Genomic DNA, 24,817 nt, shown 5'->3' on the forward strand with positions numbered 1-24,817 from the left:
GATCCTGAATCATGAATGCTAGAAAACAATCAGTTTAAATTTCTTAAAGTCGTCTATAAAGTCTTATTATTCTTGGGATAACCTTGTATACTCTGGTATCTCTTAGTAAAATTCAAACTAAGAGAAAAACATAATATAATATACTAGCTTGGGAACCCAGCGCTGCCCATGTTACTAAAAGTTTCTCCCGCCGTTTACCCGAACTTAAACGATTTAACCGGAAAAATATATATCGTTATTTAAGTCAAAATCTCAAAACTTAGCTAAGAACATTCCCGTGGGTCTCCCGAGTTCCCCCAATCAAATTTTGAGGCAAATCGGTCAAGAGGTTCCTGAGTTATGATCGGCCGAACAAACAAACAGAGATTACAACTTTACATATATAAATTATGGATTTATTTATTTATTAAAATTTTATGACATCAATAATGGGGGAGGAAGGTAAAAATAATATGCTAGGTTCTGAAGTGTACTAGGAGTTCAGGAATCCAGGTTTAAGAATTCTAGTATTGTATCCCCGGAGTGTACTATAGAGTACAAGAATCCAGGTTTCAGAATACTAGTATTGTATCTCCGGAGTCTACAGAGTACAAGAATCCAGGTTTCAGAATACTAGTATTGTATCTCCGGAGTGTACTATAGAGTACAAGAATCCAGGTTTCAGAATACTAGTATTGTATCTCCGGAGTCTACAATAGAGTACAAGAATCCAGGTTTCAGAATACTAGTATTGTATCTCCGGAGTGTACTATAGGGTACAAGAATCCAGGTTTAAGAATACTAGTATTGTATCTCCGGAGTGTACTATTGTGTACAGGAATCCAGGTTTAAGAATTCTAGTACTGTATATCCGGAGTGTACTATAGAGTACAGAAATCCAGGTTAAAGAATTCTAGTATTGTATCTCCGGAGTTTACTATAGAGTAAAAGAATCCAGGTTTAAGAATCCTAGTACTGTATCCCCGGAGTGTACTGTAGAGTACAGGAATCTAGGTTTAAGAATTCTAGTACTGTATCTCCGGAGTGTACTATAGAGTACAAGAATCCAGGTTTAAGAATCCTATTACTGTATCTCCGGAGTGTACTATAGAGTACAGGAATCCAGGTTTAAGAATTCTAGTACTGTATCTCCGGAGTGTACTATAGAGTACAAGAATCCAGGTTTAAGAATCCTATTACTGTATCTCCGGAGTGTACTATTGTGTACAGGAATCCAGGTTTAAGAATTCTAGTATTGTATCTCCGGAGTGTACTATAGATTACAAGAATCCAGGTTTAAGAATCCTAGTACTGTATATCCGGAGTGTATTATAGAGTACAGGAATCCAGGTTAAAGAATTCTAGTACTGTATCCCCGGAGTGTACTATAGAGTACAAGAATCTAGGTTTAAGAATTCTAGTATTGTATCCCCGGAGTGTACTATAGAGTACAAGAATCCAGGTTTAAGAATTCTAGTATTGTATCTCCGGAGTAAGTCCAAATTGTCGTTTTTGGCATCTCGAGTACAGATTTCAACTCCACTTTTCTTTTTATCCCTTCCTAGTTTAAAAAAGACATGATAATTATGTGTCTATAAATGATTCCGATCAATAAAATATCTATACATACCCAATAGCTCAAATTAAGAAAAAATATGAACTTTGATTTTTAATTTATCACTTAAGAATTAAGATTCAGACCACCTTTCATAAAGTTGGGCCTTTAAAATTTGAGATAGTTAGACGACTTGTAGACTGAAGTTTTGTTTTAAAAAATCAGTTCATTTCAAAACTGCTTTCTGTAAAATTTTGTTTTTATTTAACTTTGCAATATTTTAGATATCTATCCTAAGTTGAAAATATAAATGAAAACCGAACCGAAAAACGATCGTTTTAAAACGTTCGTTTTGTGCATATATTTCTCTCAGGGTCAAATGTTGTCATAGCGTAAGAAAAGCAAATGATAAAAAAGAAATTGAGTCTTTGCCACAAACTCTGATTTTCTAATTACATTACCTATCATCTCAATATCTCAGACCTTAGATATTTCAAACGGAAAATTCTGTTACACCAAAATATCTAAGTTTGAAATATCTACGGTTGTAAAGATATTGGGACTTGGGAGTAGAAAATTTGAGTTAGTGAAAATTTGAGTTTGTGAAACTTCTCGGGTTTATGATAAACCTTTTTATAGTCAAATGACATCAAAAGTTTAAAAAGCGAACGAGGATATGTTCAATCGCTACTAATATCTCGATGAATCGCTATAATTACATTTTTACTCAATAAATTGTTGAATTGATATATAAAATATATACAGTGATCTCAACGAAGCTTTAACAGTAATGAAGTTTAAGTTTAATAAAAAGTCGAAGTATATAAAAATATGTTATTCCCTTTATGACAATTTTTAATAAATTATTAGCCTATATTTATTTTTTTCTTTAATTGCTAATAACTTTTTGAATTTAGCAGTTACTATAAACACAATTGGTTTAAAGGGACTGTCAGCGTAATTTCAAGTAACCCTCCATGCAAAGATGGCAATAACTGATTTACATCGGCACCATAACAGCTTTGTATGAAATATATTTTTTTTTCTTTAAACTGTTAGTTTTCATTTATGGCTTCTCCGCAAAAGTGATTTTCTTATTTCTTGCTTACAGGAAACAAGAAATAAGTTCACAGTAATAACTCTTTTCGAACCTTGAAACGAAAGTTATCTTCTACATTTTTGATCAGATTAAGGTTTCAAGGATACCGTTGTAAATCGGGCGTTGGTATCTTTGCATGGACTGGGTCAATTAAAAATACGCTAACAGTCCCTTTAAGGAGGTCTCTCTATTTCACTTATTTCTAGTTACTTATACTACTGTAAAATACCTCTTCAATTTCAAGGATAGTTGTGCAGTTCTTCAGCTGTACGCTTAACCTGTAACGAGCACGAGCATGTTTTTAGGATTCATTAAATCCCTCCTCTTCTCCTCCTTCTCCATACTACTTCCATTTTAATAGTTTTAATTCACTAAATATACAGGGTGTCCCACGAAACATGACAGTATGCAGGACGCCTTGAATGTCGTCTTGATTTTTGATATAATTTGCTGCATTTATTTGTCAACCTAATTTTAGAAGTAAATTTCTAGAGATAATAATCACAAAATTTCCCTTGTCCTGCCATTTCCAAAATGTGGTCTGCCTTTTTTGTGCTTTCAATATTGCCCGAGATATGAAGAATTTCGTTCAGATTTCGACAATTTTGCTTTTATATAACAAAATTGAAATCTGAACCAAACTCTTTATATCTCAGGTAATATTGAAAGCACAAAAAACGCAGACCACTTTTTGGAAATGCCAGGGCTAGGAGAATTATGTGATAATTGTTTCAAGAATCACACATGTTAAAGTAGATAGAAGACTAAATGTCACAAATAAATTCAAATAACAAAGACGACTTTCAAGTCTTCTTCCTATTGTCATGTTTCGTGGGACACCCTGTACCTTACAAGATATTTCTCTTGAAATTACTTTGCAAATGTTTAGAATAGTCAATTTTGAAATTTGTAAAATATCAGATTTTTGTGGAAAGCTCTCAAAAGCCCTTAAAAACGAACAAACACGATCAACAACCCTACTTGTGACAGATTGAAACGAATGTGGTTATGGGTATTGTTCTATGAAAAATAAACCGTACTACAGTTACACATTAATGCGTATTAGGTTTGAATTATGCTTGTAAATGTGTCAGAGCCAAAATTATCATTATTTAACCATTAATTAGGCAAATAGTAAAATAATTCCTTTTCTTTGATTTCATTTCATTATTTTTTCTTCTTACCTCAAGTTGCAAAGCGAGGTTAGGTCTTGGTTGTGTTTTGGTGTTATATACTCAAATAAATGGTTTCCCTGAAATATAAGAATATTTCTATCTATCTATCTATCTCTATTTCCCTATGAGCTGTTTTTTTCTTCTGTTAATATAAGATATAATATTGAAATTTGTTGCATTATTATAAACAACAATAATCAGTGCAATAGCAAACAATATGTTAATTCAGGGTGTTAAAAAAAACATGAAAATCAATTAAGATATTTCTCCAAATTTCTTTTATCAAAATAAAATCCAAGTTATTTTAAAATCTATTAAAATAATCTCTTTGTCCATTTTTCATATTGATTGAGACTCCCTATAATCTCTTGTTACCTTATACAGTTGTGTTATATTTGAAATTCGATTTTCAGATTTAGATACTCTTTTTTATTTTAGTTTTTTGACATATCTTAATTTGACCAACCTTTACTGTACTGCAAAGTTGAGCTCTCCTGCTGAGATGAGGACGACCTTTGATAAAGCTTTCAAACCGATCCACGCGTTCAGGAATAAATATCGTCTTTGCTCTTTTCTGATATATATAATCCAATATATATAATCCAAAAATAAGCTAACCTAAGATTTTTATGAGTCAACTGTCGACAAATGTTGTGATAAACTCACCTGTAAATCATTTGCAACGACATTTGAAGATGATATGAAATCTAAATGTCTTCTTCCAAGAACTTGCAAAATCTAAAAAACTGTGATTAAGAAAATAAGAGTTTCCCGCCAAAAAAGAATTGCAATCAAAACAGTTCTTACCTTTTGTTCCTCGTCAGATGTAAGGGCTTGAAAATCAAAGCTCTCCAGGTTTTTATAAGTTCTATCTACATCACAAGGAACATCTCCATCACTTTCAGATATAATTGGCTCTTCATCTACACCATGTTTGCCTTTCTCAGTTAACTGTGAATTATTGACCTCTTCACCAACAATTGATATATCTTTAAATGCATGATCTTTTCCTACTTTTGTTAAATCTATGTTTTCTTCTGAGGTTTCGTCAGTTCCTACTTTATTAAACTTATCCTTTTTAGAAACAGCATCAACATTTATAGAAGCCAGTACTGTCGTGCTCTTGGTCCCTTGAGCAACTAGTTCTTTTTCATTGATCTCACTTGGAGCTAGTGTTGAGTTAGCTAACCCATCAGAAACTAGTTCTTCTACATTGATCTCTCTTGGAGCTAGTGTTGAGTTAGCTAACCCATCAGAAACTAGTTCTTCTTCATTGATCTCACTTGGAGCTAGTGTTGAGTTATCTAACCCTTCAGAAACTAGTTCTTCTACATTGATCTCTCTTGGAGCTAGTGTTGAGTTATCCATCCCTTCAGAAACTAGTTCTTCTTCATTGATCTCTCTTGGAGCTAGTGTTGAGTTATCTAACCCTTCAGAAACTAGTTCTTCTACATTGATCTCTCTTGGAGCAAGTGTTGAGTTATTTACCCCTTCAGAAACTATTTCTTCTTCATTGATCTCTTTTGGAGCTTGTGCTGAGTTATCTACCCCTTTAGAAACTAGTTCTGATTCATTGATCTCTCTTGGAGCTAGTTCTGAGTTATCTACCCCTTCAGAAACTAGTTCTTCCTCATTGATCTCTCTTGGAGCTTGTGCTGAGTTATCTACCCCTTCAAAAACTAGTTCTGATTCATTGATTTCTCTTGGAGCTAGTTCTGAGTTATCTACCCCTTCAAAAACTAGTTCTGATTCATTGATCTCTCTTGGAGCTAGTTCTGAGTTATCTACCCCTTCAGAAACTAGTTCTTCTTCATTGATCTCTTTTGGCGCTAGTGTTGAGTTATCCATCCCTTCAGAAACTAGTTCTTCTACATCGATCTCTCCGGGAGCTAGTGTTAAGTTATCTATCCCTCCCTCATTGATATCTCTTGAAGCTTGTGCAAAGTTATCCATTCCTTCAGAAACTAGTTTTGATACTTTGATTCCTCCTGGAACTAGTTCTGAGTTATCTACCCCTTCAGAAACTAGTTCTGATTCATTGATCTCTCTTGGAGCTTGTTCTGAGTTATCAATCCCTTCAGAACCTTTTCCTGATTCATTTATCACACTTGGAACTATTGCTGAAATTGCGTCCTCCTCTTCAAAATTAGCTGAGTAAACTACTTCTTTTCCTCTAGAAAAGGAAGCTTCCTCGATCCCTTTTGGAGAAAATGGGTCTTCATTCTTTTGCTGAGCTATTCCAACTTCTTCAAATTTTCTCAAACTACTCTAAAGATTCTTAATCATGATATTGTAAGATTATTACATATTTAAGTAAATTGAGATTCAGGGCAATTCGCACTATATTGGTTTTTATTGCTCAAAAGTTCACATGATGAAAGGTTACCAACAAAGACTGATGAGTGGGGAAAATGTAACTCTAATAATATAACCACAAAACTTATAACGACAAAAAATATAGCCATCAAAATTATAATTATGTTTCGACCAAGAATATAACAACCACAAATATAACCAATCAAAAATGTAGCTAACCTAAAATTATAACCGATTTTTTAACCAAAAATATAACAATTTTGTTTGCCAATAATATAACCATTTCTTAACCATGCTTAACTAAAATTATAACTATTTTTGGACCAAATATACAACTATTTTTAACCAAAAATACGACAATTTTTTAACAAAAAATATAAGTATTTCTCAACTAAAATATAAACATTTTTAACTTGAAACTTAACCAGAAGATAGTATGAGAAAGAAAACCTACGTATGCACAGGACGCAACAAGTATACATGTAAAGTCTTTGCATACATATTGACAACGCAGATAAAAGCTATTTTTGGTCAAAAAATGGCTTCTTAAAAAAGCAGTTTAGTCTGTTGACAGAAGGAATAAAAAGTCCAGTTCAGGCAGCAGGGTCAGATATGCAGATGGTCGGACTTTTTCTCTCTTAAATAAAAGAGGAAAGGATGACAATAATTCGCACAGTCGTCTCTGAATTCTCCATGTACTGTGTATACATACTGTATCAGTTCGTTTCCCACCATTCCCCATATTAAGGTGCATTTTAAAATCTAATCTTGAGGTTTAGTAGGGTTCCAGATTCTCCTGGATATTCGTCCTCTTCTACCTGCTCTTTGAGTCCTGGATATTCGTCCTCTTCTACCTGCTCTTTGAGTCCTGGATGTTCGTCCTCTTCTAACTGATCTCTGAGTTCCACATCCTCTTTTCTCGCTTCTGTATTTCCGTCCTCTCTTCTCTGCAACTTATATCGTCCTAAAAGCATGGTAAATGGTCAATTTATTTTATCCAAAGATTTATCCATTTATTTCATAATAAAAAGGTATTTAGTTCAATCCACCCTTAAAAAAATATAAAATTTTTGAAAATGTCCTCTTTTATTTTCATAAAGGAATTGAGCTTTTGCCACAAACTCTGATTTTCTTATTTCAATATCGTTGCAACCCAATGTTGTAGTCCTTTAATATTTCAAACTATGAATTCTGTTAGATCAAATAATGTAAGTTAGAAATATCAAAGGTTTACATCATAAGGTTGCAAAGATATAGGTTTTACAAAAACTGAATTTGTAACAGAGACTCAATTCCTTTGTGCCTGGAATTTCGTATGATGTAAAATTAGAAATTTATAATTTAGACGATAACATTCCTTGCATTACATCCTTGATAAAAGTACCTTACTTTTAAGTAAAAGGAAACCTTCTTTTAAGTAAAAGGAACCTTCTTTTAAGTAAAATAAACCTTTTTTTTAAATAAAAGAAACCTATTCTTGCAAAAAGAAACCTATTTTATAATTTTTGGGGGCTTACTTAAAATATCATTAAGTTTTTAAAGGTGATCATTTTTTGTTAATGATCGGACAAACAAACGAACAGACAAACAGAGATTACAACTTTATATATAGATACTTTTACATACATATATACATATATATGTTTTTCATATATTTTTTCATTGAATAAATTGATTATATATAGATACACGGTGTCTCACGAAACATCACAGTTGGTGAATAGTTTTGAAAGTTTTCTTCCACATACTGTATAAGATATTAAAGACTTTCTGCCATTTATTTCTTTAAAAAAATGTTTAGCTCATATAGTTTACTGTGAAATTAATTTTACTATAATATAACTGTCACACAAAAAATGTTATTAGTCTCTTTAGTATCAATCAACTTATCAAATTATGGAAGAAGACATTTTAAACTATTCACCAACTGTCATGTTTCGCGGGACACCCTGTATATGTTTTTATATCTAGACTAAAATTTGTGACTCCTGAGATCACAAAATCTTTTTGAAATTTTTTTAAATTCCTTGAGCACGGGAATAAGTATGTATGAATAATATTATAAACCAGGGCAACGCCAGGTACTACAGCTAGTGTTTTATTAATATTATAAACCAGGACAACGCCAGGTACTACAGCTAGTGTTTTATTAATATTATAAACCAGGACAACGCCAGGTACTACATCTAGTGTTTTATTAATATTATAAACCAGGACAACGCCAGGTACTACAGCTAGTGTTTTATTAATATTATAAACCAGGACAACGCCAGGTACTACATCTAGTGTTTTATTAATATTATAAACCAGGACAACGCCAGGTACTACAGCTAGTGTTTTATTAATATTATAAACCAGGACAACGCCAGGTACTACAGCTAGTGTTTTATCATTCACTAATGCTTTCAGACCTAGAATAAGAAATAAGATTTCATTCATAGATATTCTCATGAAAGGGAGTGTTCGCGAAAAAAAAAGGGGGTATAGGCTTAAATCGTGCAAACCTTCGACACACTGCGCATTTGAAACTATGAATTCTGTTTAATTAAAATAAAGGTTTATGTCATTAGATTGCAAAGATTTAAAAATTAGAGTTTAAAGTTCTTTACTCTAATACACTTCTGTAATGTGCTGCAACTTCTTGTACTTTTAAAAAGAGAAAAAATCTGAATTTATAAAACATTAAAAAAATCATTGCATTAAAATTTTATTATAATTCCCTTGTTGACGTAAAAAAGTTTATAATTTGGACTTTGTTTGTTAGAAATTATTTCCCTAGGCTTGACTCAAAACAAGAATAAGTCTGTAAATGAAAAGGATTAATATGAATCCGGCACATGTCTTCAGTTTCTGCGCTAAACTGAGATAAATACATCTGTAAGATGAACTAGAGAGGACTATAGTTTATCCTAGACCATGATACAGTTTACTATCCTTACACTTGCTTTTATCCAACCTTTCATCCGACCTAGGAAATTCAAACATTCAAACCCGGAGATTACTTGCATTAAACTATAACTTTCTAATCCAAAGTCTTTGTCACAAACAAAAATTTTAATTCCTATATATTTGCAACTTGATGATGTAAACCTTTAATATTTCACAATAGGATTGTTCGATTTTACAGAATTCACAGTTAGAAAATGGGAGTTTGTGACAAAGACTCAATTCCTGTCTTAAAGATCGTATAATTTCATTAAATTAGGATTATAAAAATTAAAGTACTTAAAGAGTAAAAAGTATCTTTCATAAGAAAAATTATCAAAACTTTGAGCTCATTATTTTTCCAAAAATGTATCCTTTTTTTTGGAATAATTTATAGAAAATGGAAAATCATGACTTTTTTTCTAATCCCAAAATGAATTTTTGGCGTGTTCAGTTTATGTTATGGAGATCTAGATCAAGAAATAGTTGGAGACATTTTTGGAACTCCGAAGGTGAGCACGAAAAAGAATCTTAACATCAATCAACATTTTTTTTTGTAAATGAAGTGGAATAGTGTAGATTTTTATAAATTGTGAATAGGTAGATAAATGAATGTTAGGTACTTTCCCAGGTAATTTCCAAAACAGCAACTTCCCAAGTCTGTCCTAGCTGCAGTGCTCGGCCCCTATCTCATCATAGCCGCAGCGCTCGTCCCCTATACCTATTGTAGCAGTACCTCAGTATGGCTAACCTAACCTTTGAGAAGTTGCCGTTTCAGAAATTTCACATTTGGGAAGCTACCACTTTGGTAGTTGTCAATTTGGTAGTTGTCACTTTGGTAGTTGTCACTTTGGTAGTTGTCACTTTGGTAGTTGTCACTTTGGTAGTTGTCACTTGATTAAATAAAAAACTTTGAAAAAAAACACAAATCTTACAGAAATTATTGTTATCAGTCTGAGAGGTTCAGTTTTAAGTGAAAACAGGTTGTCCTTTTGCTGTGTATTATGTTTTGCTAAAAAATGAAAATATCAAAAAATATTTGAATATTCAGGGTATATCCTCTGACTTATGTATACCAGCTGGTGGGTTAGAAGTATGTTCAGGAAACGGAAATTGTTTGTAAGTTTTTAGTTTTTAGATTCTGTCACGTGATTTTCCGATTCACCTCGCATTTTTGTCTGATCAATATAAAAATGCAGGATATATCAATCATTTGTATTTTTGCTTCAGAAAAAAATATGCAGGAAGTATTAAACACTTGACAAGCAAGAAAACGACGATTGATAAAAATCGGATAAAAAGAAAATTTGAATCGGGCCCGACCCTCTTTAATTACAGGGTCACTTGAAATTTACAACATGGTGGACTTGCAAAGTTTTCTAGTTTTTTGAATAATTACATTTTTTTAAATAAAAGAAACCTTTTTTAAAATAAAAGTCAAGGATGTAATGCAAGGAAAGTTATTTCAGAAGTGTACGCAACTTTTGTACTGCAGTGTACTGTCTCTGGGCGGTAATGTAAACACAAGACGGATGTTACAGCCTGACAAGGGATCCATCGTTTACATAAAAAAATCAATGAAATATTCTGGTCATAGGAAACTATTATGTGAATTATCAAAATTATCAAATGTAATGCTTTTAACCTCCTCGGATACTGAACGAACACTGATGCATCTATTCTTGTTTACGAATTCCGCCCAAAGAGAACTGGTTTCAATATGTACGCAGAGTATACACGACCGCAATTAACATTCCTTGCATTACATCCTTGATAAAAGTACCTTACTTTTAAGTAAAAGGAAACCTTCTTTTAAGTAAAAGGAACCTTCTTTTAAGTAAAAGAAACCTTCTTTTAAGTAAAATAAACCTTTTTTTTAAATAAAAGAAACCTATTCTTGCAAAAAGAAACCTATTTTATAATTTTTGGTAATTCAGGTTCGGTAGTTGTAAATGTGCCGAAGGATGGAGTGGTCAATTTTGTTCAATTTGCCAGGTAATGAGAAAAATCTTAATATGAAAAATCTATCAACAACTATTTTAAGGTATATAATTCTACAACTTGTTCCATCCTTTCCTTCCGGATAGAAATATCTTTTTATAGAGAGAGGGAAGGAAAGCTTTTATCTACATCTGGCGTGCATCTATTAGAATTTATAAATGTGCATATTTGCCAAAATCTTTAAAATCTGCGAAAAGTAATTTCCAATTTGAACAAAAAAAAATAATTAATCAAAAATGTGTAATACCAGATGAATTTCAGTGCTACAATAATTTTAAAATCATTATTTAAATATCTGTGTGTATTTGAAAATATTTAAAACTAGCTGAAGGGTCTGGCGTTGCCTGTGAAAAAAAAATTGAAGAAAAAACTAAAACATTTTGAAAGAAAAAAATTTGAAAAAAAATTTCGAATTTTTTGTGTCTATAACACCCCCTGGCCATACATGAGTGTCCACAAAAAATGTCAGCCCAATCAGTCCAGCCGTTTGGGCGGCTATACGGAACATATATATATATATACGAATGTCTTGTTTTGTTATATAGATTAGCCAAACTATCAATTCTGCTAGATCAAATAGTTTAAGTTTGAAATATCTTAAGTGATAATAAATATTAAATAGGGATTAGAACATTTGAGTTTGTGGCAAAGACTCAATTCCAAATAGTTTAAGTTTGAAATATCTTAAGTGATAATAAATATTAAATAGGGATTAGAACATTTGAGTTTGTGGCAAAGACTCAATTCCAAATTGTTTCATATTTATTTTTATACTTTTTCATAATTTTTCATATTTTTTCATATTTTTCATATCTTTAAATATCTTTAAATATCTTTTCATATCTTTTCATATTTATTTTTTATTTTTTCATATTTATTTTTTATTTTTTCATATTTTTTTAGAATTGTCGAGCAGCTTCGACTGATACCTGTGAGAAGGTTCGAGGATGTGTTGAGGGTGTTGTATTTGATCAATATTGGAAACATTTTAAATCAGCTTATGAATGCACAACTAAATGCACTGGATATAATTTCATCAACCCATTAGCAGGTTAGGTTCATTACACCACAGGTTTAGGCCAACTGGATAAAATAAAATAAGATAAAGGGGGGGGGGGTCATATAATCTATAATTTAAAAATTGGAGAGAGGTGTTTTGAACGCGAATATTTTACAAGATTCCGATATGATTTGTTTATCTTAATTTACATAAAAAATAAATTGTTTTACATAATATTAAAAAAATAATTTATGGTACGTTTACTATGTTTTGTCAAGAAAATTTTCCCATTTAAACTTTTATACCTTTATACCTTTATACCTTTATACCTTTATACCTTTATACCTTTATACCTTTATACCTTTATACCTTTATACCTTTATACCTTTATACCTTTATACCTTTATTTATACCTTTATACCTTTATACCTTTTATACCTTTATACCTTTATACCTTTATACCTTTATACCTTTATACCTTTATACCTTTATACCTTTATACCTTTATACCTTTATACCTTTATAGTGAATGCTAATGAATTGTATTTCTAATACAGATGTAGACTGTGTATGCCCAGCTAACTATGACCCAGTGTGTGGACTAGATGGGAAAACCTACAGTAACAGCTGTGAAGCACAGTGCCAGGGTGTCGCTGAAGAATGTGCCAGACAATGTCCTTGTCCTAACTCAGGTATTTGAAAATAGGACAATGTCCTTGTCCTAAATCAGGTATTTGAAAACAGGACGATGCCCTTGTCCTAACTCAGGTATTTGAAAATAGGACAATGTGCTAGTCCTAACTCAGGTATTTGAAAATAGCACAATGTGCTTGTCCTAACTCAGGTATTTTGAAATACAAGAAAAACTTTGCTTTGCCACAAACTCAATTATTCTAATCCTTAGATCTTTGCAATCTTGGGTTGCAAACATATAGCGATTAGAAAATCAGAGTTTGTGGCAAAGACTCCATTTCTCAATGTGACAATTGATTATTGAACTGGAAAAAAATCACCTAGTTTAGTCATTAAGTGAATTCTACCCAGTAATTTTTGATAAAGGGATTTCTCTAGTTAAGTCCTTTAGAGTAATATTTTAGTCAACAAAAGAAGTAAAGACAAACAAAGAAAAAAATCTTGTAAGTAAAAAAATTTGTTAACTTTCATAATTATATACAATCTTTAATTATTTAAAATTTAAAAAAGATGTCTTCTCCAGGTTCTGTTTGTGAGTTCCATAAAAACCTTGAAGGAGACTCTATCTGCCCTCCTTACAGATATAAAGTTCAACCAAGGGCAGATTCTGTAATAGACGTCTTAGTTTACAGACCTCCTTGCTTGGTAAGAGAAACAAAATTTTATAATAAAATCATTTTTCTTTAATGAAATAAAATGTAATCCGCTAGTTCATTATTCTACTAATCCACTAGTCCACTAATCCACTCTTCCACTAGTTCAACAATCCGCTAGTTCACTAATCCACTAATCTTTTAGTCCATTGATCCACTTATAGTTTACTAATCCACTAGTTAAAAAGCCGCTAATCTACTATTCCACTAATTCACTAGGTCAACAATTTACTATTTCACTTGTCCACTAGTCCACTAGTTTACTAATCCACTATTCCACTAATTCTATAGTTCACCAATCCACTAGTCCACTAGTTCACTAATCCACCAATCCACTAATCTACTTGTTCACTATTCCACGGTTTCACTAATCCAGTACTTCACTAATTCACTAGATCACTAATCCACTAGATTACTAATCCATTAGTTCCTTAATCCACTAGTTCACTAAACCACTAATTGACTAATCCACTAGTTCACTAATCCACTAGTTAACTAATCCACTAGTTCACTAATCCACTTGTTCACTTATCCAGTAGTTCACTAATCCACTAGTCCACTAATCCGCTAGTTCACTAGTCCATTGTCCTACTGACCTCCACTTAATTTGTCCTACTGTCCTCCACTTAATTTGTTCTACTGACCTCCACTTAATTTGTTCTACTGACCTCCACTTAATTTGTCCTACTGACCTCCACTTTATTTGTCTTACTGACCTCTATATGATTTGTTGGTTATGCAGGCTGATGACCTTGAGGTGAATGTAGGAGTGTGGAAAGGAGAGACTGCTGTCAAGGTTAAATAAATCATCAAGTACAATAAATGGCAACGCAGAATGCAAACACTCTCAGTACTTCATGGAACTTGAGTTGTCTTTCTATTTTTTAGTTTTTGGGAAATCTGAAATTTTACGCGTTTCTACAAAGACAATATTTATCTAAGCTGAATCTTGGAAATCATATCAACTAGTTGGATAAAATGTCGTCTTTCTTTTTACATTTGACACTTGTGACGTCGTGAATAATTGGCCGATTTTTCTGTTGCCCTCTATTGTACTTGACACTCTATTTGGTCAAGATTGAAGAAGATGTAGAGTATACATATCCTAATGGTTGGGGGATTCTCAGTTACAAACCAGAGGATGTTCTTAATAGGGAGGAGTTTAAAGGTACAGTCATACTATATATACAAAGTTGTAATCTCTGTTTGTCCGATCATAACTCGGGAACCCCTGGACGGATTTGCCTCAAATTTTGATTGGGGAACTCGGGAGACCCACGGGAATGTTCTTAGTTTATTTTTGGGATTCTAAGTTGAGTGGGTCGACTTTAATAGCGAAAGTTCAGTTTCCCGGTAAAATCGTTCAAGTGCGGGAAAACGGCGGGAGTAACTTTTAGTAACCTTGGCAGCGCTGGGATCCCAAGCTAGTTCTATATAATAAACTTAACTACATGTATATTTATATGCCAGCTATAGCTGGCCAAACAGCTGGACAAAATTGGGTGACATTTCTTTAGGAAACTCAGGGTATACTTTTTTCGTCAAAAATCGTTGTTAATCGATTTTTTTAAATTCACTTTAGCTAGTGATTGATTAATATCTTCGTTTCATCCTTTGATTAGAAATTCTAGAAAGGATTTTGTATTGAAACTACAGGGTTACCGACAAAGGATGAGACGACTATACGGAATTTGTTTCCCAACAGGCCAAAATCAGCTGCTTCCTGTTTTAAATTATTTAATAAAGCATTTCAATATTTAAGGAAGACAACCCAGTACAGTACAGTACAGTACAGTACAGTACAGTCAGTATAGTTTCATCCTTTGTGGGTAACTCTGTATTACAACTGATGTATCTCTGCAAAAGAAATCCAATGCATATTTTCCCACGAAGCATGACAGTTGGTAAATATTTTTAAATGTCGCCTTCCATATCCTGTATTGAATATTAAAGGGTTTTTTCAATTTATTTCATTAAAAAAATCTTTTGCTCAAGTATATTTTACTTTGAAATAAATTTTATTTAATATGACTCCCATTATAATATTTCTATCATTGTCTTTGATATCAAACATCATAACAAATTATGGAAGAAGACATTCTAAACTATTCACAAACTATCATGTTTCGTTGGACACCCATGTATACAAGGTTACACTTTCATATCTTTATCGGTATTTATGATCAAAAGAAAAACCGTAGACGAGAATCATTTCAATCATTTTTAATTTAATTTTAATTTAAATTTGTATCTGTATCTGTATCTGTGCCTGTATCTGTATCTGTATCTGTATCTGACTCTGAGAAGATATTTGAAATAAACCAATCCAGAGAAAATGAACCAACAGTATTCTGACCGAAAGGTTGTCAAAATTCAAAATTACTCTAATTCCTCCAACTTCCTTCCCTGACCTTCTCAACGAAAATCTAACTTTTCAATAAATCTTAAATTAAGGTTAGAAACCCCATTAACACGTTTCCTCTAGATATGTAGTTAAATGGACTGTGTGCGTAATGTCAAGTGAACCTCCGTGCAAAGATAGCAATGCTCTATTCACAACGGTACCCCTGAAACCTTAATCTGATCAATAATGTGGAAGATACCGTCGTTTTCCTGACTAGAATGGTGTCTAATTCTGATAATTTCTCCATTGCTTCTAATAAGCAAGAAATGCACAGGTTACTTTTGAAGGGAAGCCGCAAATGAAAATAAACAGTTTAAACAAACAAAAGCATTGATATCTAATTTATATTGAATCAGAGAAAGCTCTGTTAAGGTATAGCGTTCTAAATCAGGCATTGCCATCTTTGCATGGAGTGTCACTTGAATTACGCTTACAGTCCCTTTAATGAGACTTATCTCAATGTTGGTTTGAATCAGGAGAGATGAAATACGGAGTAAGGGAAGGACACGGAACCCTATACTGGAAGGACGGATCCTACTATGCTGGAGAGTGGAAGGGAGACGCCAAGGAAGGAGAAGGAACAATGTTCTACTCTAATGGTGATATCTACACTGGTCAATGGACTCTAGAGAAGAAAAATGGCGAGGGAAAGTACATGTACTCTAAAGGTAAAAATAAATTTATACGATATTTTCGATCTGACAAAAATTAAATATTAAAACGATAAACATCAACCTAAAAAAATTTCCGAATTTAAACCCTACTCCGTACTAGGTGGGGAGTATACCGGAGTATTTAATAGTGGCCGGAAGAGTGGCTCCGGTAGGAACTATGTAATGATCCCGGAGACAGATTGGGAATATTTTGACGGAGATTATGTGGACGGATCTAGGAAAACCGGAGTATACAATACTTCTCTAGGTTATACATATTCAGGTCAGACTAATGTCTATATTGTATTTATTTTATAAACATCTCTAAATATAAAACTTGGTAATCTCTGTTTGTTTGTTTGTTTGTGTGTCCGATCATAATAAAGAAGTCCTTTGTCAAAATTGACACGGAAATGTTCTTAAGTTAGTTTCCAATTCCTGAGCTGAGTGTTGTTGATTTTCATAGAGAAACTTTAGATTAAAGACAAAGCTGGGTGTCCACGATAGTGTATTAAAAGTCTTAAAAGTTTCCATTAGCAAAGCTTCATGTCAAATTTTATGCCAAGTAATCTATTACTTGCCATGGTTGCCGAAAATTCAAATGTTCTAATCCTTATCTTTGCAGCCTAATGTCATACAATATTCACATTTAGGATTAGATAATGAGAGTTTGTGGCAAGTAAACAGATTATTTTAAAAATTGTTGTTGATAAATGAAAAGTGGTTTAAGTTTCCATATTTTTCACTGCGAACCCAATTGGTAGATTATTGGGATCGTTTGACATAAAACTAAATATCTAAACATAAGATACTAGGCTTTTAGGGCGCTTCGCGCCCATCTTCTATTTAAATAGTGAACATGTTCTTTTTGTTTACATTTTAAAACAAAGAAGAAAAAATTTTTGCGGATTTTAAGAAAAAAATCGCGGATTTTCAAGAATTAGGGGGCGGGGGTATATGATATGAATTTAGTGAGGGGCATTGCTTAGTAGGAACAGTAAAAAACCAGTTTAGGAATAGAGTGAACGTCTTATAAACTCCTGGTTTATTTAGGAGATTTCTCTACAGCATCCGGAAGTTATAACGGAACCGGAAGCTATATCTGGGCTTGTGGTAGGAAATATCAAGGAAACTTTATTAGTGGATTACCGAGTGGTCAGGGGGTTCTAACATTCCCTCAGGAAATTCATATTTCTTGTATTTAACTTTTATTTTATCTTATTAGGCTTCTAGGAAGCTTCGCGGCCATCTTTCTTCTTTTTATTATTTCTTTTACTTCAAAATATTTGTTCTTGAATTTTCAATCAATCAAAAACATAATTCAGAAAAGATATTGAGTCTTTGCCACAAACTCTGATTTTCTAATCCCTATATCCTTGCAACCCAATGTTGTAGACCTCAATTATTTAAATCTATAAATTCTGTTAGATCAAATAATCTAAGTTTGAAATATAAAAGGTTGCAACTTGCAAAGATATTGAAATTGAAAAATTTTGGTCTGTGACAAAGACTCAATTCCTTTTCCTTTATATTGAATTTTCTAAATTGTTAAAGATTCAGATTTTTGAAGGGAAACCTTTTCCATCTTGACCACAAAGCCATAAACCATTCCCGGGGTCATGTGAGGTCACACAAAACGGCATCCTTACATTTGTATATTTTAATCAATTAGAAACATGATCTTATATAAAATTAACATGTGTGACCCATATAACAGTTCGCACTTTCTTGTTAAAATTATTAAAATATATTATTCTGTTTCATTCCACCATTCTATAGAAATGAGTTATTACCACACGCTATTCCCTATATTTTTGCAACCTGATGGTGTAAACCTTTGATCTATCAAAATTAGATTTTTCGTTCTCACAGAAATTATATTTAGAAATATAAAATGGCTGCATAGGGTTGCAAAAGATTATAAAGTTAGAGTTTGTGTCTACAACTCATTTTCAATTAGAGTTGCAGACGGGATTCTGTATCTTATTGCCAGTGTAGATCACGGTATTCTGTCTCTTATGATCAGGTGTAGATAACGGGATTCTGTCTCTTAAGATCAGGTGTAGATCACGGGTATCTGTCTCTTATGATAAGGTGAAGATCACGGTATTCTGTCTCTTATGATAAGGTGTAGATCACGGGATTCTGTCTCTTATGATCAGGTGTAGATCACGGGATTCTGTCTCTTATGATCAGGTGTAGATCACGGTATTCTGTCTCTTATGATCAGGTATAGATCACGGGATTCTGTCTCTTATGATCAGGTGTAGATCACGGGATTCTGTCTCTTATGATCAGGTATAGATCACGGTATTCTGTCTCTTATGATCAGGTGTAGATCACGGGATTCTGTCTCTTATGATCAGGTATAGATCACGGGATTCTGTCTCTTATGATCAGGTGTAGATTAAAAGCTATGAGTTAAATACAATAAATATCCAGGTTAAATGTTTGTTTTTGTTGCATTTCATGGTAATCCATTTTTTATTACATTTTTTATAATGAACAGGAAAATATATGAATTATCAGGGTTGGGTTTACACCGGAGCATTTTGTGCTGGAAAATTCCAGGGATACGGAAAATTTACCTGGAGTGAAAACCATTATTATCAGGTAGGGAAACTGTTATCAGGAAGGGAAACTATTATCAGGTCGGGAAACTATTATCAGGTAGGGAAACTATTATTATTAGGTAGGGAAACTATTATCAGGTAGGGAAACTATTATCAGGTAGGGAAACTATTATCAAGGAAACTATTATTAGGTAGGGAAACATAATATTATTAAGGTTAAAATATTTAGGGAGAGTTTCTTGATGGGAAAATGACTGGTGTTGGTGTTTACGCATTCGCTGACGGAGGACTTTACGATAATGCGTCAGGACTTTATTATCCAGACAGGTAAATGCAAATTTTTTAATTTCATTTTTTTGTTTACATCGGCGAAGAAACTCTTTAATGCAACGGATTTTTGATTTGTCTTTAATTGGCAATTTTTTTCAATTCTTACCACCCATAAACTTTTTCTCCACCCATACACTTTTTCTGGGATCAAGTGAGGCCTTCAAAAAAGAGGGACCGACGTTTATCAGTTACAAACAAACAGACAAACAGATAAGCAGAGTATAATGACGCAGTCTGCTATTTTGTACAATAAAAAATGGACAAAGAAATTGCCAGTTTTTTTTACGAATTTTAATCAATTGAATTCAATAAAAAGGAATTGATTCTACGTCACAAACTCAGATTTTCTAATTCCTATATCTTTGCAATCAAATTTCGTAAGTGTTAGACATTTCAAACTAGAAATTCTATCAGATCAAATAATCTAAGTTTGAAATATCAAAGGTTTACTCCATTAGGTTCCAAAAATATATGGATTAACAAATTTGAGTTTGTGGCAAAGACTCAATTCCTTTGTAATGGAAAAAACTCCACCACATTTTGGAAAGTTTATATAACACCATTTTCTTAATACACCACATTAACCTCAGTCCATGTTTATTGTGACACCCTTTACAATATTTTTGTAATTGGACTTTACACCTCCTTAAAAATATCCAGCGAAACGAATTAATTTGATTTTGTAAAAATATATATTTTTAATTTAGGAACAATAAATCTGTGTTCAAAGAGGGGCATTTTGACGGAAATATTCTTCGTGTTAAAAAGAGTTCAAATCAAGCTCAGAGGAAACCTTTATATGGAAACTAGATCTTTACTCTACAGTCTACATACAGTTTCAATAATAAATAATACATCACAACTTCTTCACGATTTTATTTTGGGAAAAAATCCTTTCATTATGACGAAATCAAAATTTTTGTTTGAAGTAAAAACACAAATTAAGGTGGTTTATTTCTACTTTGAAATTTGTACCTTCGTCACAAATCGACATTTTGCGGGGACACATAGTACAATATACTTGAAGTAAATAAGAAGGAATCAACATTTTCAAGTGCTTTATATTTTAGTTTTTAGATTTTTCATTAATAACAGAATTTAAAAATGTTCCTGCCATATTTTATAATGTTTAAGCATACATTTTTAAAGGGACAGTAAAGGAAAAATGAAAGGGGGTATAGACTGAAAGCTAATCACTTTAGCTCTCGATCGCGACCCATGAAAGTTTTATCTGATGTTCCTATCTCGAGAAATTGATTTACAACTGTGTCAAATTTATACGAAAATTAATATATATACAATTTTGTATAAAAGTAGTGGGTTTAAATAGATCAAATTCAGCAAATAAGCAACCAATCTGAAAACGATAATATCCCCGAGAAAGCTAATTATTACTTAGGTTTACTCCAATTCTAATTTTATATTTGTTATTTCTATTTTTAATAGATTTAATTCATAATATTATTTACACGTCCGAATTGCTTGACCAGAAAATCCACCAATGACAGTGCAGTAAAGTGGTCACGTGATACAGGCAGAGACACGTGATCAGTATACTGCTCTGCCATTGGTGATAGTTCTGGTCACGTGATTTAAGTTTCAGATTTTCTAAATTTTACATATATGAACTTTCGTATAATTTTAACACAGTTGTATATCAATTTCTCGAGATAGTAACATCAGATAAAACTTTCATGGGTCGCGATCAAGAGCTAAAGTGATCAGCTTTCAGCCTATACCCCCTTTCATTTTTCCTTTACTGTCCCTTTAAGGCTAAATGTTTGAATCCAATCATCAATATATTCCAGTTACCACAAAAAAGGTTCATGGTTAACCTTCAAAATCTTTATTTTGTATGTATTTGTAACAACTTTGAAAAATACTTACTCATTTCTGCCACTTTGTGTGACCTCTCCGCTGCCTTCAAATCTGCTTTTGTCAAACCCAAAACTTCGTCTGTAAGTCTGAACATAAATATACTAAAACAGTCCATTCAGAGGTTCCAAAAGTGACCTGTTTATCCAGTTTATTTTATTTGTAAAATTTGTTTTAAATAGAAAATAAGAACCTGATAATCATTTTACCGACAGCTATGGTTTCAATTATCAAACTGAAATAAAAATATGATTAAAATGAAGATATAATATAGAATAAAAATATGATTAAAATGAAGATATAATATAGAATAATAATATGATTAAAATGAAGATATAATATAGAATAAAAATATGATTAAAATGAAGATATAATATAGAATAAAAATATGATTAAAATGAAGATATAATATAGAATAAAAATATGATTAAAATGAAGATATAATAAAGAATAAAAATATGATTAAAATGAAGATATAATATAGAATGTGAGTCACAGTAATGTAAATATTAGAACTATCCCGTACTTGGTTCAATCTTTGGTTAAAAAGAAGTAATTGGCAAAATACTAATGTAACTCTGCCCGAGAACGTGAACATTTTGAATCACAAGTCGACATCCTTTTCAACTTTTGAAGGGAAACTATGAGAGCGTTTATAAATGTTCTAACATTAAACCTTAACTTTTTTATTTTTATTTAAACTTCACCTTTGGTTTGGAGTAGAACTTGAGTCTGGGTTCAGGGAAACCAAACCTTCAGGTGTCGGGGTAAACATACAACCTACAGATAAATCAGGTGTCAGGGTAAACATACAACCTAGAGATAAATCAGGTGTCAGGGTAAACATGCAACCTAGAGACAAATCAGATGTTGAGGTGAACATACAACCTAGAGATAAATCAGGTGTCGTGATAAACATACAACCTACACCTTCAGGTGTCGTGATAAACATACAACCTACAGATAAATCAGGTGTCAGGGTAAACATACAACCTAGAGATAAATCAGGTGTCAGGGTAAACATACAACCTAGAGATAAATCAGGTGTCAGGGTAAACATGCAACCTAGAGACAAATCAGATGTTGAGGTGAACATACAACCTAGAGATAAATCAGGTGTCGTGATAAACATACAACCTACAGATAAATCAGGTGTCGTGATAAACTTACAACCTAAAGATAAATAAGTAATTTCTAAACTTCATTTTTTATAAGACCTCTTTGAAAATATGAATTACTTAAAAAATAGCTCAAAAAATATTTGTGAGAATTAAGATTTTAAAAAAAACAATCCACATTTATTTGATTTAGTGAATCTTATATTATTGTAATGATTGCTGTTGTTATAAGTTAATACGTTAATAAGTTAATAAGTTAATAAGTTAATAAGTTAATAAGTTAATAAGTTAATAAGTTAATAAGTTAATAAGTTAATAGTTAATAAGTTAATAAGTTAATAAGTTAATAAGTTAATAAGTTAATAAGTTAATAAGTTAATAAGTTAATAAGTTAATATTACCAAGTAAAAGTTTTCTTCTAAAAGTTTTATCCTCTATAGGCAAGTCTTTGATATAAATAATGACATATATCAAGATTTTGATTTAAAAAAATACGATCTTTCAAATGAATTGAGTCTTTGCCACAAACTCAAATTTTCTAATTTCTATATCTTTGCAATATCATCAGTTTTTGTTATTTCAAGCTTAGATTATTTGATCTAACAGATTTCATAGACTTACAGTTTGAAATATGTAACTGGTTTGGTTTGTAGAAATATAAGCTATTTGTTCAGTTATTACTTTTAAAATAATAATTTTCAAAATCTTTCTATTTTCCCTAGCAGCTGATCCTTCTCAAGTAGATTTTCAATGGCAACATCAGAGGGAACATAGATCTCTAATATCTCTAGAAATACAATTTGAAATTTATGAAATTTAGATCCATGAAACTGTGCAGTATGAAGACGTCATTTAAGTAATCTAATGTGCACGTTTTTAATGATGTTAATTAGCAAATAGTTTTACCAATAGCTGGAAATTCAATAGCTGAAATTGGTGTATGTACGCAGATCAGTTGCTGTGTTTATTGTTTAATGTCAAAGATAAATAAATAAACATAGATAGCTTATGTACGCAAAATCACTAATAATTGTACAGTCCGTGAACTCTCACTTCTAGTGTTCACAGTCAGGGGGCGGAAACGTCAAGTGTTTGTTTCTGTACCAAAAGAGGGTGCGTGTGTCATAAGGAACCGAAAGTTGTACTGTCAGTGTATACAGTACAGAAGAATCTCGTTATATTTGTACAGTCTAGGCAAGTACATTTGTTTATTGTTAATTGTTTACTTAAAAATAAGTTCAACATATATGTATTATATTTTTTATATATTTTAGTCAACACTGTAAGCCAAATTTTCATGCAAAGAAAAGAATATAATTTGATTAAAGTTTACAATAAACTACTCGTTAAATTCAAGCTTAATTAAAATTGACGACATTTTTCTGCACTGTCCTTGACTGTAATGATGTTGTGTGTCTGTACCAAAAAAAGTGTGTGTGTGTGATAAGGAACCTGTCTGCAAAGCTGTGCACCTGGCTTTCTCATGCCAGACCAGCGCCATCCCTTTATTCTTATTCCCTGGTCAAAGTGTACTTCAACGACAAGCAGGGGGGTTTGGTGTTTTAATGGATTTCATGATTATATTATCACTATAATGATTTCTTCTTTGTTTAGCATATTGAATTCAATATAAATTAAATGTCATATATTTAATTTAAGTTCTGAAATATTTTTAATTTGCCCATACCGGGCAAGGGTGGTTTCTGGATTTAAGTAAGGCCAGGATTAACCATTACGGCGCCTGCTTTGTATTTTAAATACTGTTTTCATGTACCGTTTTTCTTAAAAATACAACCAGAGCTGGGAACTTTTGAATGGTGGATATCGGGATTAATGCTTGATCCACTCTTTTTCTTAATCTCCAGATTAAATAATGCTTGTTCTCCTCAGTACTCAATGAGATAAGTACAGCCAATATACACAACCAACCAACCAAGGTAATCTATAAGTTAATGGAATATATTTAAAACATCTCTGTACATTTGTAGCTAGTAAGTTGAAAAATGTCGTCTTATGCGCAATCTATCTTGTTTAATGTTCATTGGACCATTTAAAATCAAAGCTTGAGTCGTTTTCCTATTCTACAGTTTTTCACTGTATTAAAATTTTATAGGAACCCACAACTGCTGCTGCTATACCTGGGTCACTTTGTGGACAGGTTTGGATACATTTGAACTGATTGCTGAACATGTTCATTGTTCCTCCACAGCCATTGTACCAATACTGAACACATCTAAACATTTGAATTGATTGCTGAACATGTCTACAGCTCCTCCCCATTAAAGTAAAGGGATGGGCGATAGGGGCTCTGCCCTTCCCCCTCCCTTTGAATCAGTTTCCAGGGGGTTCTACTGCATTTTGACCAAAATCTATTTTTAATATCACAAATCAATTTTATGAATCAAGATATAATCAATTATAGGTATTTCTAATTGTCTTAAATTCAATTCATGTGGAATGTCTAATTT

At 32.3% G+C, this 24,817-nt stretch overlaps 2 protein-coding genes across 2 annotated transcripts; one reads left to right on the plus strand and one right to left on the minus strand.

Moving 5' to 3' along the window:
* Window positions 1-590: 590 nt before the first annotated feature.
* On the minus strand, window positions 591-24,706 carry LOC111714489 (uncharacterized). Its single transcript, XM_023489615.1, has 13 exons — window positions 24,488-24,706; window positions 23,068-23,136; window positions 22,751-22,795; window positions 21,939-22,368; window positions 21,425-21,466; window positions 21,244-21,320; window positions 6,979-7,088; window positions 4,616-6,076; window positions 4,475-4,546; window positions 4,275-4,382; window positions 3,818-3,885; window positions 2,863-2,911; window positions 591-1,540 (listed from the first exon to the last, which is right to left on the minus strand). Exons 1-13 carry the CDS (start codon window positions 24,627-24,629, stop codon window positions 1,421-1,423), a joined length of 2,793 nt encoding a protein of 930 aa, XP_023345383.1. The 5' UTR covers window positions 24,630-24,706; the 3' UTR covers window positions 591-1,420.
* On the plus strand, window positions 8,993-20,222 carry LOC111714435 (uncharacterized). The gene is made up of 15 exons (XM_023489541.1): window positions 8,993-9,096; window positions 9,504-9,561; window positions 10,101-10,168; window positions 10,987-11,044; window positions 11,954-12,101; window positions 12,608-12,742; window positions 13,267-13,388; window positions 14,139-14,192; window positions 14,474-14,564; window positions 16,277-16,468; window positions 16,575-16,736; window positions 17,507-17,634; window positions 18,983-19,066; window positions 19,256-19,353; window positions 20,064-20,222. Exons 1-15 carry the CDS (start codon window positions 9,041-9,043, stop codon window positions 20,164-20,166), a joined length of 1,557 nt encoding a protein of 518 aa, XP_023345309.1. The 5' UTR covers window positions 8,993-9,040; the 3' UTR covers window positions 20,167-20,222.
* Window positions 24,707-24,817: the final 111 nt, after the last annotated feature.

This window comes from Eurytemora carolleeae, unplaced genomic scaffold (genome assembly GCF_000591075.1).
Source record: "Eurytemora carolleeae unplaced genomic scaffold, Eaff_2.0 scaffold165, whole genome shotgun sequence".
Taxonomy (NCBI): Eukaryota; Metazoa; Arthropoda; class Copepoda; order Calanoida; family Temoridae; genus Eurytemora; species Eurytemora carolleeae.